The sequence below is a fragment of the Oryctolagus cuniculus genome, chromosome 7 (assembly GCF_051225735.1).
Source record: "Oryctolagus cuniculus isolate XC-2025 breed Fujian yellow rabbit chromosome 7, ASM5122573v1, whole genome shotgun sequence".
Lineage (NCBI taxonomy): Eukaryota > Metazoa > Chordata > Mammalia > Lagomorpha > Leporidae > Oryctolagus > Oryctolagus cuniculus.
In genome coordinates this window covers 133466410-133480216 of record NC_142873.1, presented here as the reverse complement: position 1 = coordinate 133480216, position 13807 = coordinate 133466410, and the positions used below count along the sequence as shown (strand labels likewise).

Here is a 13807-nt window from a genome sequence, read left to right as displayed (position 1 = left end):
TCATTATTTAAAAATATAGCTTAGGCAGAATTATGCATTCAAAATTTGAAGTCGTACATGGTTATAAGGTAGCAGTATTAGGATTGCTCATAGTATACTTATATGGTAAACTTAAGTATACAAAATATTTTATCACCGCTAGGATTCAGTTTTTTCTTCCAGCACTTCAGGTATGTGCCAAGCATTATAAATATGTCAAACTGCCTACTGACTTGGTCATTACAGATTCTGTTCCTGAAAGGAGAACTTTTTGGGCCCTCATGTTGGCATGATTATCATGTTTCTTGGTAGGTGAACTTTTCATAACAAATTAGGAAGTGGGGAGTACAGGATAAGAGGAAAAGCAAGTCCAATGCCAGCCAACAGGCAGAAAGTTTGTTCTGATGGGGACAGAAAAATTATCTAAAAAAAAAAGATGGTAGCGGTCATTTACTCATCACTGATTATGTGGCAGGCACTGTTTCACATAACCTTTTATGTGTAAATCTCTTAATCAAATTACCCACTTTTTAATGTGAGAACTATTTGAATTTCCATTTTCAGATGAGGAGATAGGCATAGAGATTAATTAGCTTGCCTAAAGTTAAACCACATTTAATCCCAGACCGTATTTTGTTAACCGCATCCTTGAGAACAAAACTCCATTGTAGCTTAGACCTGTTTGATGTGAGCACAAATAAAGATTTGTATATTAACAGACACATTGTATTATCTGGAAGTTTCTTTCCTCTAGAATGCATAACCCAGAATGTAATGATAAAATGTTAATGTTATTCTGTTTGGGAAGAGGATTCTTTTTCATATTCTTGGCCTATTTTAGTCTCTGTAATAGAGTCCTAATTTCTCAAATATTCACAGCTGCTGAAATCATTGTCCATGAATGGCACATTAACTTTTTTTTTTTTTTTTTTTTTGGTCAGGCAGAGTTAGAGAGAGAGGTATAGACAGTGAGAGGCAGAGAAAGGTCTTCCTTCCATTGGTTCACTCCCCTAATGGACGTTATGGCCGGCGCTGCAGCGATCCGAAGCCAAGAGCCGGGTACTTCCTCCTGGTTTCCCATGCAGGTGCAGGGACTCAAGCACTTGGGCCATCCTTCTCTGCCCTCCCGGGCCACAGCAGAGAGCTGGACTGGAAGAGGAGCAACTGGGACTAGAACCCGGGGTGCCGGCGCCTCAGGCGGAGGAGGCACATTGGCTTTTGTTACTATGTTTTGAGGCCTAACAACACTTTCGTCTTTGTACATGGCACTCTCGAAAGACAGATCTACTTATTAGGACCCATATTATTATTTTTATCAGATGTTTTTTGAAAATAATTCCCTATTTCTTCTTTTCTTAGATTGTTTGCCTGAATAAAATAATTGCCTTTTCTTCTATTTGTGTATTTTCAGTTTTTATCAGAAATATAGGATATATATTTGACTATGTGTTTAATAAAATAAATTCATCAGGGATACAGATAAATACACGATACAGACTCTGGGGGCTGGCATTGTAGTGTAGCAGGTTAAACCACCACCTGCAATGCTGGCATCCCATATGGGTGCCGGTTCCTGTCCTGTTTGTTCCACTTCCAGTCCGGTTCCTGCTAATGTGCCTGGGAAAATATCGAAAGATGGCCCAAGTACTTGGGCTCTGCCATCCATGTGAGAGACCTAGATGATGTTCCTGGCTTCTGGCTTCAGCCTGGCCCAGCTCTGGCCTTTGTGGCCATCTGGGGAGTGAACCAATGGATAGAAGATATCTGCCCCCTCCAACCCTGCCTAGCTCTGCCTTTCAGATAAATAAATCTTAAAAAAGAAAATAAAATAAAAATTATGCAGGTTGTATTGAAATCTGAAAGATAAAATCAGTTTTTCTTTTTTTTTTTTTTTTTCTTTTTGACAGGAAGAGTGGACAGTGAGAGAGAGAGACAGAGAGAAAGGTCTTCCTTTGCCGTTGGTTCACCCTCCAATGGCCACCATGGCCGGCGCACTGCAGCCAGCGCACCGCGCTGATCCACTGGCAGGAGCCGTGTACTTATCCTGGTCTCCCATGGGGTGCAGGGCCCAAGCACTTGGGCCATCCTCCACTGCACTCCCTGGCCATAGCAGAGAGCTGGCCTGGAAGAGGGGCAACCGGGACAGAATCCAGCACCCCGACCGGGACTAGAACCCGGTGTGCCGGCGCCGCTAGGTGGAGGATTAGCCTATTGAGCCACGGCGCCAGGCAAAATCAGTTTTTCTTATTTTATATGATAAGTAGACAAGGCAGAGAGCAATACTGATGATATTTTTGATAAGAGGATAGTATCAGACTAGGTCACAACATTCTCATTCACTGCTTACAGCTCTCTAACTCTTCTTCCATGTCTTTTCCTATGGATATGAAAATACATGATCTGAGCCGGCGCCGTGGCTCAATAGGCTAATCCTCCACCTTGCGGCGCCGGCACACCGGGTTCTAGTCCCGGTTGGGGCGCCGGATTCTGTCCCGGTTGCCCCTCTTCCAGGCCAGCTCTCTGCTATGGCCAGGGAGTGCAGTGGAGGATGGCCCAGGTGCTTGGGCCCTGCACCCCATGGGAGACCAGGAAAAGCACCTGGCTCCTGGCTCCTGCCAGGATCAGCGCGGTGCGCCGGCTGCAGCGGCGGCCATTGGAGGGTGAACCAACGGCAAAGGAAGACCTTTCTCTCTGTCTCTCTCTCTCACTGTCCACTCTGCCTGTCAAAAAAAAAAAAAAAAAAAAAAAGAAAATACATGATCTAAAATTCATTTTTAATAAAAAATGAGAACCTAATTTGTACAATTATTTTCAAAAAATCTGTTTATTTATAAGTCAGAATTAAAGAGATCTATCTCTTTCTTTTTCTTTTTTCTTTCCTTTTTTTTTTTGGACAGGCAGAGTGGAGAGAGACAGAAAGGTCTTCCTTTGCCGTTGGTTCACCCTCCAATGGCCGCCACGGCTGGCGTGCTGCGGCCGGCGCACCGCGCTGATCTGAAGGCAGGAGCCAGGTGCTTCTCCTGGTCTCCCATGGAGTGCAGGGCCCAAGCACTTGGGCCATCCTCCACTGCCTTCCCGGGCCACAGCAGAGAGCTGGCCTAGAAGAGGGGCAACCGGGACAGAATCCGGCGCCCCGACCGGGACTAGAACCCGGTGTGCCGACGCTGCAAGGCGGAGAGATCTATCTCTTTCATCCTCTAGTTCACTCCCCAAATGGCTACAACAACCTGTCCTAGGCCAGGCCAAAGCCAGGAGCCTGGAGCTTCTTTCCAGTTTCCCACATGGGTGGTAAGAATTCAAGCATTGGATCTTTCCCAGGCTTATTAGCAGGGAGCTGGATCAGAAGTGGAGCAACTGGGTCCTGAACCACTGCCCATATGGAATGCCTATTGCCTATGCTGCTGATGGTGGCTTAACCTGCTATGCCACAACACCAGTTCCTTGCAACTTTTTTGTTGTTGTTAGAGATTTTATTTATTTGAAAGTCACGGAGAGGTCTTCCATCTGCTGGTTCACTTCCCAAGCAGTTGCAATGGCCAGGGCTTGAGCCAGGCTGAAGCCAGGAGCTTCTTCCAAGTCTCCCATGTGGGTGGCAGGGGTCCAAACTCTTGGGCCATCCTCTGATGCTTTTTCCTAGGCCACCATCAGGGAACTGAATTGGAAGTAGAGTAGCAGGGGCTTGAACCTGCACTCAATATGGGGTGCCAGCACTTTGAGAGGCAGCTATGCCACAGTGCTAGCCCACAACTTTTTAATTTAAAAATATGTTTGAGAGGCAGGCAGAGAAAGAGAGCTACTATTTGCTAGTTTATACTCTAAATGCCTCCAGTGGATGGCTTTGGACTAAGGCTGAAGCTGTGAGGTGGAGACTCAATTCAGGTTTCCTGCATAGATAACCAGGGACTCAACTGTTTGAACCATGACTGCTGGTTCCCAGGGTCTGTATTGTCAGGAAGCTGAAGTCAGGAGCCTGAGCCACTATCAAACACAGGTACTACCATGTGGGGCCATGGGCACCCTTAACTGGTATCTTAATCATTAGGCTAAATGCCTTTCCCTACAACTTGGTGTTTTTGTTTTTGTTTTTGTTTTTTAATATTTATTTATTTATTCGAAAGGCAGAGTTACAAAGAGGCTGAGGCAGAGAGAGAGAGAGAAGTCTTCCATCCTCTGCTTCACTCCCCAAATGGCTGAACCAATCAGAGCTGGGCTAATCTGAAGCCAGAACTTCTGGGTCTCCCATGCAGTACAGGGGCCCAAAGACTTTGGCCATCTTCTACTGCTTTCCCAGGCCATAGCAGAGAGCTGGATCGGAAGTGGAGGCTCCGGGACTCAAACTGGCACCCATTTTGGATGCTGGCACTGTAGATGGTGGCTTTTCTTCTACACCACAGTGCCAGCCCCACAACTTCTTTTTGTGTTTTGTTTTATTTTGTTTTGTTTACTTGACAGGCAAAGTTATAGACAGTGTGAGAGAGAGACAAAGAGAAAGGTCTTTCTTCCGTTGGTTCACCCCCCAAATGGCCATTGCAGCCGGAGCTGTGCCGTTCCAAAGCCAGGAGCCAGGAGCCTCCTCCTGGTCTCCCATGTGGGTGCAGGGGCCCAAGCACTTGGGCCATCCTCCACTGCCTTCCCAGGCCACAGCAGAGAGCTGGACTGGAAGAGGAGCAACTGGGACTAGAACCTGGTGCCCATGTGGGATGCCGACTCTGCAGGCAGAGGATTAACCAAGTGAGCCACGGCACCGGCCCACAACTTATTTTTTTAATAATTATCATGGGCATGTGTCTAGGAGTGCACATATAGATTTAACTTTTTGATGACTGCCTATAGATCTGTTAGTACCAATGACTTTAAAATAATTAAGTAAACTGTTAGGAGGGCTATCAGATCTTCATACTCTCTTCTAATAACAAACTGTCTTAATATTAGGTTACTCCAGATATCCTGTAGTAATGCAATAGCCTAAATTGAATTGTGGTGATAATTTTGAGTGAAATTTTAGAACTAAAGGTTCTATTTAACTTAGTGCAAACATCTCAGTTTATTTTAAAAAAAGAAGCAACAAAGTTTTAAAATAAATGTTTTTAAGTATTTAATTTCATTTTATTTGAAAGACAGAGATGGACAAAGAAATTGTTCGTCCACTGGTTCATTCCCCAAATGTTTTCAGCAGCTAAGGCTGGCGCAGGTTGAAGCCAAGAGCCCAAAACTCAATCCAGGTTTCCCCATGTGAGTAGCCTGGACCCAAGTATATTAGCACATTAGCAGGAAGTAGGATTAGAAGTAGGGCCTGGACTCAAACCTTGTCATTCCAGTGTGGGATGTTGGGTTCCCAATTATCATCTTAACTGCTGCACCAAATTCCTTCCCCTCAGTGGTGCTTTTTGGATATAGTATTTTTTTTCTTTTATTTATTTATTTTGACAGGCAGAGTGGACAGTGAGAGAGAGTCTTTTTGCTTATTAATTTTTAAAAGATCCAAGTTATAGGTTTTTCAGTTCATAAATGTTTAGATATATTGAACAAAAGCAAATTGATTGTAAGCATTTCTTTATTTGAGAGGTAATGAGACAGACAGGTTAGTTAACTCCCAAATGCTCCTGATTGGGCCAGGGTAAATTCTGGAACCAGAACTTAATCCTGTGGATGACAGGGACCCAACTTCTGAGCTATCACCTCCTAGTGTGCACATTAGCAAGAAGCAGGAATCAGAAGCAGAGCCACGACTTGAGCACAGGCACTCTAAAATGAGATGTAGATGTCTTTTTTTTTTTTTTTAACAGGCAGAGTGGATAGTGAGAGAGAGAGAGACAGAGAGAAAGGTCTTCCTTTTTGCCGTTGGTTCACCCTCCAATGGCCACCACGGCTGGTGCGCTGCGGCCGGCGCACCGCGCTGATCTGAAGGCAGGAGCCAGGTGCTTCTCCTGGTCTCCCATGGGGTGCAGGGCCCAAGCACTTGGGCCATCCTCCACTGCCTTCCCAGGCCACAGCAGAGAGCTGGCCTAGAAGAGGGGCAACCGGGACAGAATCCGGCGCCCCGACCGGGACTAGAACCCGGTGTGCCGGCGCCGCTAGGTGGAGGATTAGCCTATTGAGCTGCGGCACCAGCCGAGATGTAGATGTCTTAATCACTGTGCCAATGACTGCCCCCCAAAACTACTTTTAATAATTATTAGCCTGTTTTCTGGATGTGCTTTTTTTTATTTTAGGAGTCACATGATGCATTATTGGAATTTGGGAATAATAACCTACAAATATTGGTTCATGTTACCAAGGAAGGGGTATGGAAAAACCCAGTTCTTCTTAAGATTCTGTCTCAACAGCCAGTAGAAACAGAAGAAGGTAAGTCTTAAAACTTTATTGACTGCATTAGAGGAGGATTTAGTGCTAATTGAAATCAACTGTGGTTAAAAATTTAACTATTTGCATTATTGATTTAGTTACTTAAGTAGAGATTCTTGTGTTTTTAGGTATTGTTTTAATTTTCCCTTTGTACTTATTATAAAACGTTGCATTTTGTAACAACATTCATATAAAACTCCTGAAGTTGAAATCTGTAATCTACTTTAGTCCTTGGTATATGGCACTGTCTTGCTTATGATTTGACCACTAGTTGTACCAGTTTAGGGCCAGGAAAATAATTGCTTTTTTATTTTTTACTTATGAAATCATTGGTATTATATATTTTATAAAAATACAAAGAATGAAGTTTTTTAATTAACTTTTTTTCTTTTAAAGATTGATTTATTTATTTGAAAGAGTTACAGAGAGAGCGGGAGAGATATCTTCTATCTGCTGGTTCACTTCCCAAATAGCCACAGAGGCCAGGGCGGGGCCTGGATGAAGCTAAGAGCTAGGAGTCAGGAGCTTCATCTTTGTCTCCCACATGTGTGTTAGGGCCCAGATACTTGGGCCACCTTCCACTGCCTTCCGAGACCACTGGAAGGGAACTAGATCAAAAGTGGAACAACTAGGATATGAACTGGTGTGCTAGCATTGCAGGTGGCAGCTTTAGCCGCTGTGTAACACCAACCCTGTAGAACTTTTTAAAAATGATTATTTGAAACACAGAGGGAGAGACAAAAGAAAGATCTCCTATCCCTGAGTACACTCCCCAGATATTTGCAATGGATGGGGCTCGGCTGAAAACAAAGCTGGAGCCAGGAACACAATTCAAGTCTCCCTAGTGAGTGGCAGGAGCTCAGTTATCCATTGCAGCCTCCCAGAATCTAACCTTTCTGGTAGGAAGCTGGAGTCAGGAGCCAGAGCTAGGAATCTAACCTAGGTTCTCCTATAAGGGACAAGGGCATCTGTGTGTGTGTGTGTTTATTGGTGGGGAAACCCAACAGACTGGAGGGAAGGGGTGAAGAAGGATAAAGAGAACACATGTCCGGGAAATGGTCATAATATCCCTTTGTCAGGGGCTGGGTAGGGAAGTAGGAGTGGCGACTCCCATTAGGGTGGAGATGGAACTGACACCAGTGGTTGGACCATGAGGTTCAGGATCAAAGCCTACTGTGCAGTGTGGTGACAGAAGTCAAGGCCTAATATGGTGTCTGGGTCACAGATTTTAGCGCCACAAATAAGACCACCATTTTTTTCTTTTTCTTTTTTAAAGATTTATTTATTTATTTGAAAGAGTTACACAGAAAGGAGAGGCAGAGAGAGAGAGAGGTCTTCCATCTGCTGGTTCACTCCCTTATTGACCACAGTAGCCGGAGCTGCACCAATTTGAAGCCAGGGGCCAGGAGCTTCTTCCAAGTCTCGCACGTAGGTGCAGGGGCCCAAGGTCTTGGGCCGTCTTTTACTGCTTTCCCAGGCCATAGCAAAATACAGGATCGGAAAGGAGCAGCCAGGACTAGAACCAGCACCCATATGGCATGCTGGCGCTTCAGGCCAAGGCTTTAACCCGCTGGGCCACAGCACTGGCCCCAAGACCACCATTTTACTAACATTCCCTCCTTTTGTTTTTTTATAAAGCAAGAGTTGTATGGGATTACATTAGCCCCAAAAGTCCAGGAGGGCTGGAGGGACAATGATCTGATAAGAGCATTCTAATAACTGCTAAGAAGTTAAGCTAAGCATCTTAACCATCTTAAGAAGGAAGTTTTTTCCCCAAAGTTGTCAATTTGAGACCAGAAAAATTTGGATTTGAGTTAGTATTTGCAATTTAGACACTAATCGTACCTCATTTGATACAGCCAACAATTTTAACTTCATTTACTTCTAGTGAATGGAAAGTTCAAAGAATCACATTCTGTTAAATTTTATTTCTGAAATAAAAACAGATTTCAGAACAATTATTATACTGAGATATCTTTAATTTGGATGTCTTTATATATTTTGAGGCATCAACAAACAGTTTGAATGCTAGTGTCTTAAAATATGCATCAAGTTTTAACCACCTGCTGGTATATATGTGCCTTTTGCACCTTTTTATACAGCGAGAAGATTAGCATAGGGGCAATTAGATTTTCTTCTCTAGTAATTCTGCTTATTGCACTGACAAAGAGCGAGGGAAAAGGCTGTTAAATTGAAATGAGATTTGTGTTGAGGTCCTCAATAAATGACATCCCTTTGTAAATTCAGGCAAATGAAAGTTATAATACGAACCATGTTGATAGAAGTAGTAGAGGACAAAGCCAAGTAGTTTCAACAGCATCCCAGAATTACGTGGTACAAATAAGTCTTGATTGGGGCAGAGAAGAATGCATGTTGTATATAGGCAGGTCCAAGTCTGGGAGTGAAAAAACATGAAATTGAGTTAAGCATCCTCAGTATTTCTTCTGGTGCACTAATCAAATGTCTCCTCACCTCTGGAGTTATTAGTAATTCATTTTTTTCACATTAAAAAAATAAAAAATGGAGAGAATCATGATTTAACCAAAATACAATGGTATTCTCTCAGTAAATATCAGTTAAGCACCCACTGTCTTTAAGACTTTTAAGTACTGCCATATCTAGGGAATAAGGGTTACAGAATAAGTGGTGGGCGGCAACCTGTGGCCTTAGCCTAATTTCATACCAAAAGATTGGAGAGCAGAGCTGTTTTTTTTTTTTTTTTTTTTTAAAGATTATTTATTTATTTGAAAGTCAGAGTTACACAGAGAGAGAAGGGGAAAGAGAGAGAGAGAGGACTTCCATCCAATGGTTCACTACCCAGTTGGCCGCAATGGCTGGAGTTGCGTGATCCGAAGCCAGGGGCCAAGAGCTTCTTCTGGGTCTCGCACGCAGGCGCAGGGGCCTAAGGACCTGGGCCATCTTCTGCTGCCTTCCCTGGCCATAGCAGAGAGCTGGACAGGAAGTGGAGCAGCCAGGTCTAGAACTGGCGCCCATATGGGATGCTGGCACTTCAGGCCAGAGTGTTAACCCACTGCGCTACAGTGCCGGCCCCCAAAATTTCTTTTGTATATACTGCCACTGTATAGATATTAGCATACTTGACATCACAAAGAGGTAATTATCAGAGCTGACTCTGTGGCTCAGCAGGTAAAGCCACTGCCTGCAGTGCCAGCACGCCATATGGGAGCCAGTTCAAGTCCCGGCTGCTCCACTTCTGATATGGCTCTCTGCTGTGGCCTGGGATAGCAGTAGAAGATGGCCCAAGTCCTTGGGCCCCTGCACCTGCTTGGGAGACCCAGAAGAAGCTCTTGGTTCCTGGCTTTGGATCAGTGCAGCTCCTGCTCTTGGGTCCAACTGGAGAGTAAGTCAGCGGATGGAAGACCTCTCTCTCTTTGTCTCTCTCTCTCTGTGCCTCTCTTTTACTCTGCCTTCCAAATAAATAAGTAAATTAAGAAAAAAAAAAGAGGTAATTATCATCTCATTGCTTTTTGTTCAATAAAGTCATAATCAGAAGTGTGAAAGTACAGTTTTCAACCTCCAAAAACTGAATGCTTTTCAATTTAGTGTTTTTTTTTAATTAAAAAAGCCTGTAAACATTTAATTGCACCTTAAGTGTTACTGTTTTACCTTATGATGTATATATGAGATGTCATGGTGTTTGCACCTTAGTTATAAATGCTTTAGAAGAAAACCTAGGTAAACAAACATTTCAAAACAGTTCAATTGTTGAATCTAGGTGGGAGGAAAGGCATAGGATTTTTTTAATTATATTGAAGTATTTGAAAAAATAAAATACAGAAAGACTCACAAATGAGGGAGATTTTTCAATGAGTGTTTGTATGTTTAAATTATTTGTTTATTTGAGAGGCGGATAGCAGGAAGGACGGTCTGCTTTAACCCTCCAAACACCCTTAATGGTCAGGGCTGCACTAAGCCTAGGTAAAGCTGAGAGTCAGGAGCTCAGTACAGGTCTCCTGTGTGAGTAGCAGGGACCCAGTCAGCTTGAGCCACCTCCCGGGGTCTGTATTTGCTGAAAGCTGGAGTCAGGAACTGGAGCCAGGTATGGATGGAATTCAGATACTCTGATATGGGACGTGGGCATCTTAATCCACATCTTAACTGCTAGGTTACATGCCTACCTCTCAGTGTATGTTTAATTATATTAAATATTATAGATATGGGTAGATTTTCTTTTAAAAAGTAAACTTAACATTGATATCATAGAAGTATTTTAAAAGGGGCTGATGCTATGGTGTACTGGGTTAAGCCACTGTCTATGCTGCCAGGTATTCTATGGGCATCAGTTTGAGTCCCAGCTGCTTCACTTCTGATCCAGCTCCTTACTTATGCACATGGGAAAGTAGCAGAGAATGGCCCAAGAATTTGGAACACTGCACCCACGTGAGAGCACCCATGGGGGCTTAAGTCTGGCCCAGCTCCAGCCATGCTGGCCATTTGGAGAGAGAACCAGTGGCTGCAAGATCTCTCTTTTTGTCTTTCTCTTAATTCTGCCTTTTAAGTGAAAAATAAATCTTTAAATAAATATACTACTTAAATTTTTTTAAAAAGCTTTTTTAAGAAAGGTTTCTTTATTTAAAAGGCAGAGTTACAGGGAGAGACAGAGAGAAATCTTTCATCCTCTGGTCCATTCCCTAAATGGCTGCAAAGTTTGACCGCAACATCTGGGGCTGGGCCAGGCTAAAGCTAGGACCCAGGAGCTTCTTCCAGGTCTCCCACATGGGTGCAGAGGCCCTAGAAGTTGGGCCATCCTCCACTGCCTTCCCAAGCACATTAGGAGGAAGCTGGATTGGAAATGGAGCAGCTGGCACTCAAACAGGTACCCATGTGGAATGCTAGTGCTGCTGGTGGCTTTTCCTGCAGTGACAGAGAGCCACCCAAATTTTAAACTTTTAAAGAAAGATTTATTTGAAAGGTCAAGTTACAGAGAGAGAAATGGAGAGAGTGATCTTCCATCTGCTGGTTCACTGCACAAATGGCCACAACAGCCAAGGGTGAGACAGGCCAAAGCCAGGAACCTGGAACTCCATCCAGGTCTCAAATATGAGTGCAGGGGCCCATGCACTTGGGCCATCTTCTGCTTTCTCAGGTACATTAGCAGAGAGCTGAATCTGGCATAGAGCAGCTGGGACTCAAAACTGGCGTCCATAGAGGGTGCCAGCGTCACAGGCAGCAGCTTAACCTGATGGACGTAAAGCCAGCCCCTAAAAAATAAGTTTTATTTTATTTGAAAGAGATACAGAGATCTATCCATGAATTTACTTCCCAAATGCTTGTAGTGGCCATGACTGGCCAGGCCAAAGCCAAAAGCGTGAAACTCAATCCAGGTCTCCCACATGGGTGGTAGGGACCCAACTATTTGAGCCCATCACTCACTGCCTCTGAAGGTGCACATTAGAAGAAAGCTGGATTGGAAGTGGAGGAACTGCAATTTGAACCAGAAATCATATGGGACATGTGCATTCTAAGTGGCATCTTAACCACTAGACTAAACAACTGTCCCTTGAAATTGTTTTTATAGAGACAAAGGCAGAGAGAGGTCTTTCATCCTCTGGTTCACTCTCCAAATGGCACAACAGCCAGAGCTGGACCAGTCTGAAGCCAGGAGCCAAGATCTTCCTGATCTCCCACACAGGTGCAGGGGCCCAAGCACTTAGCCATCTTCTGATTTCCCAGGTCATAGCAAAGAGCTGGATCAGAAGTGGAACATCTGAAACTTGAACCGGCACCCATATGAGATGCTGGCACTACAAGCAGCCGCTTTACCCATTAATGCCACAGCTCGAACCCCTTAAAATTATTTTCTAAAATGTAAGATTGAACTGAGTGTTAAAAATTGATTCAGCGCTAGTTAGACATTGTCATAATTATCTTTTAATTCCATTTTCTGTGAGCTTTTTTCTTTTAGGATTTATTTATTTATTTATTTGAAAGGTGGAGTTAACAGAGAGAGTGGGAGGGACATAGAGAGTTCTTCCATTCACTTGTTCACTTTCCTGGCTCAAGCTAACAGCAAGGCTTGAGCCAGGCCAAAGCCAGGAAACTGGAATTCCTTCTGAGTCTCCCATGTGGGTGGTGGAGGCCTAAGCACTTGGAAATTGCTGCTTTCCAAGACACTTTAACAGGGAGCTGGATTAGAAGTAGTGCAGGGCCCAGCAATGTGGCATTGCAGGTAAAGCTTGCACCTGCAGTGCTGGCATCCTGTATGGGTTGCTGGTTCAAGTCCTGGCTGCTGCACTTCCAATCCAGCTCTCTGCTATATCCAGGGAAAGCAGTAAAAGAGTAGAAGATGGACCAAGTCCTTGGACCCCTGCACCCGCATGGGAAACCTGGAAGAAGCTCCTGTCTCCTGGCTTCAGATCTACACAGCTCTGGCCACTGCAGCTACCTGGGGAGTGAACCAGCTATAGTCAGTCAGTCTCTCTCTCTCTCTCTCTCTCTCTCTCTCTCTCTCTCTCTAATTCTCCCTTTCAAATAAAACAAATAAATCTTAAAAAAAAATAGAAGTGCAGCCAGGATTCCAAAGGCATATAAAATACAGCGTTGCAGGTGGTGGCTTCATCCACTGAGCCAAAACGCTGGCCCCAGTCTGAGATTTTGAAAATACCCTTGTATTGATAAAAATAGTTTTACCTCCTAGAAATAATAGCTCTAATTTTTAGATTTGTAGAGCCTACCATTGGACACTATTTTAGTGCTTTCATCTCCCTTTTTTAATTCATAAAACAGGTAAGATGTTACTCATACCCAAGACTATGTAGATAAAATTGTGGAGGCAAAATTTGAGGCCAAATGAGTTGCTAAATTTTTTTTTTTAAGATTATTTGAATGGTGGAGTGGGAGAGACAATGACAGAGAAGGAGATACATATTTTGTATTTGCTGATTTACTACCCAAATGACTGCAGTGGATAGGACTGGTCTAGGATAAAGCCAGGAGCCCCAATGTCCATCTGGGTCTCCCACTTGGGTCGCAGGGGCCCAAGCACTTTGAGCCATCCTGTGTTGCTCTCCCAGTGCAGTAGCAGAGAGCTGAGCAGCTGGGATTTGAAATGATGCTCTGATATGGGATGCAGAGCATAACCTGCTGTACCACAGCACTGGCTCTCAAGATGCTAAAAATTTTTTGTTGGGAATCGATGAAACTTAGTTGCTAAGCACATGGATTTGTTAAATATCTGTGGTTTATGAGACATTGTGCTTATTGTAGGGAATACAAAAATTAAATTTGGTCCCAAATAGCAGATAATATAATAAATGAGATACAAGTAATAGTGATTACTATTCAACATTTACTATGTGTCTGGCCTTGGGTTAAGTATCTGTATCACAGGTATTTTATTTGTGATTCTTTGATCTCTGTGAAGTGGGTATTACTCTTAATTTTTTTTTTTTTTTTTTTTTTTAATGAGAAAAGAGAGAGGTAGAGACACATACAGAGACTCTCCAAATGGCTGCAACAGCCA

At 43.6% G+C, this 13807-nt stretch overlaps 1 protein-coding gene across 3 annotated transcripts in view; it reads left to right on the top strand.

Annotated features, from left to right (window-relative positions):
* RLF (RLF zinc finger) overlaps window positions 1-13807 on the top strand; it is a 104264-nt gene that overhangs the window by 36619 nt on the left and 53838 nt on the right. For all 3 annotated transcript variants that reach the window (XM_002715189.6, XM_089300922.1, XM_089300923.1), the window contains exon 4: window positions 6192-6324. In XM_002715189.6, coding sequence (XP_002715235.3) covers window positions 6192-6324 — 133 coding nt within the window. The remainder of the gene's footprint in view (window positions 1-6191; window positions 6325-13807) is intronic.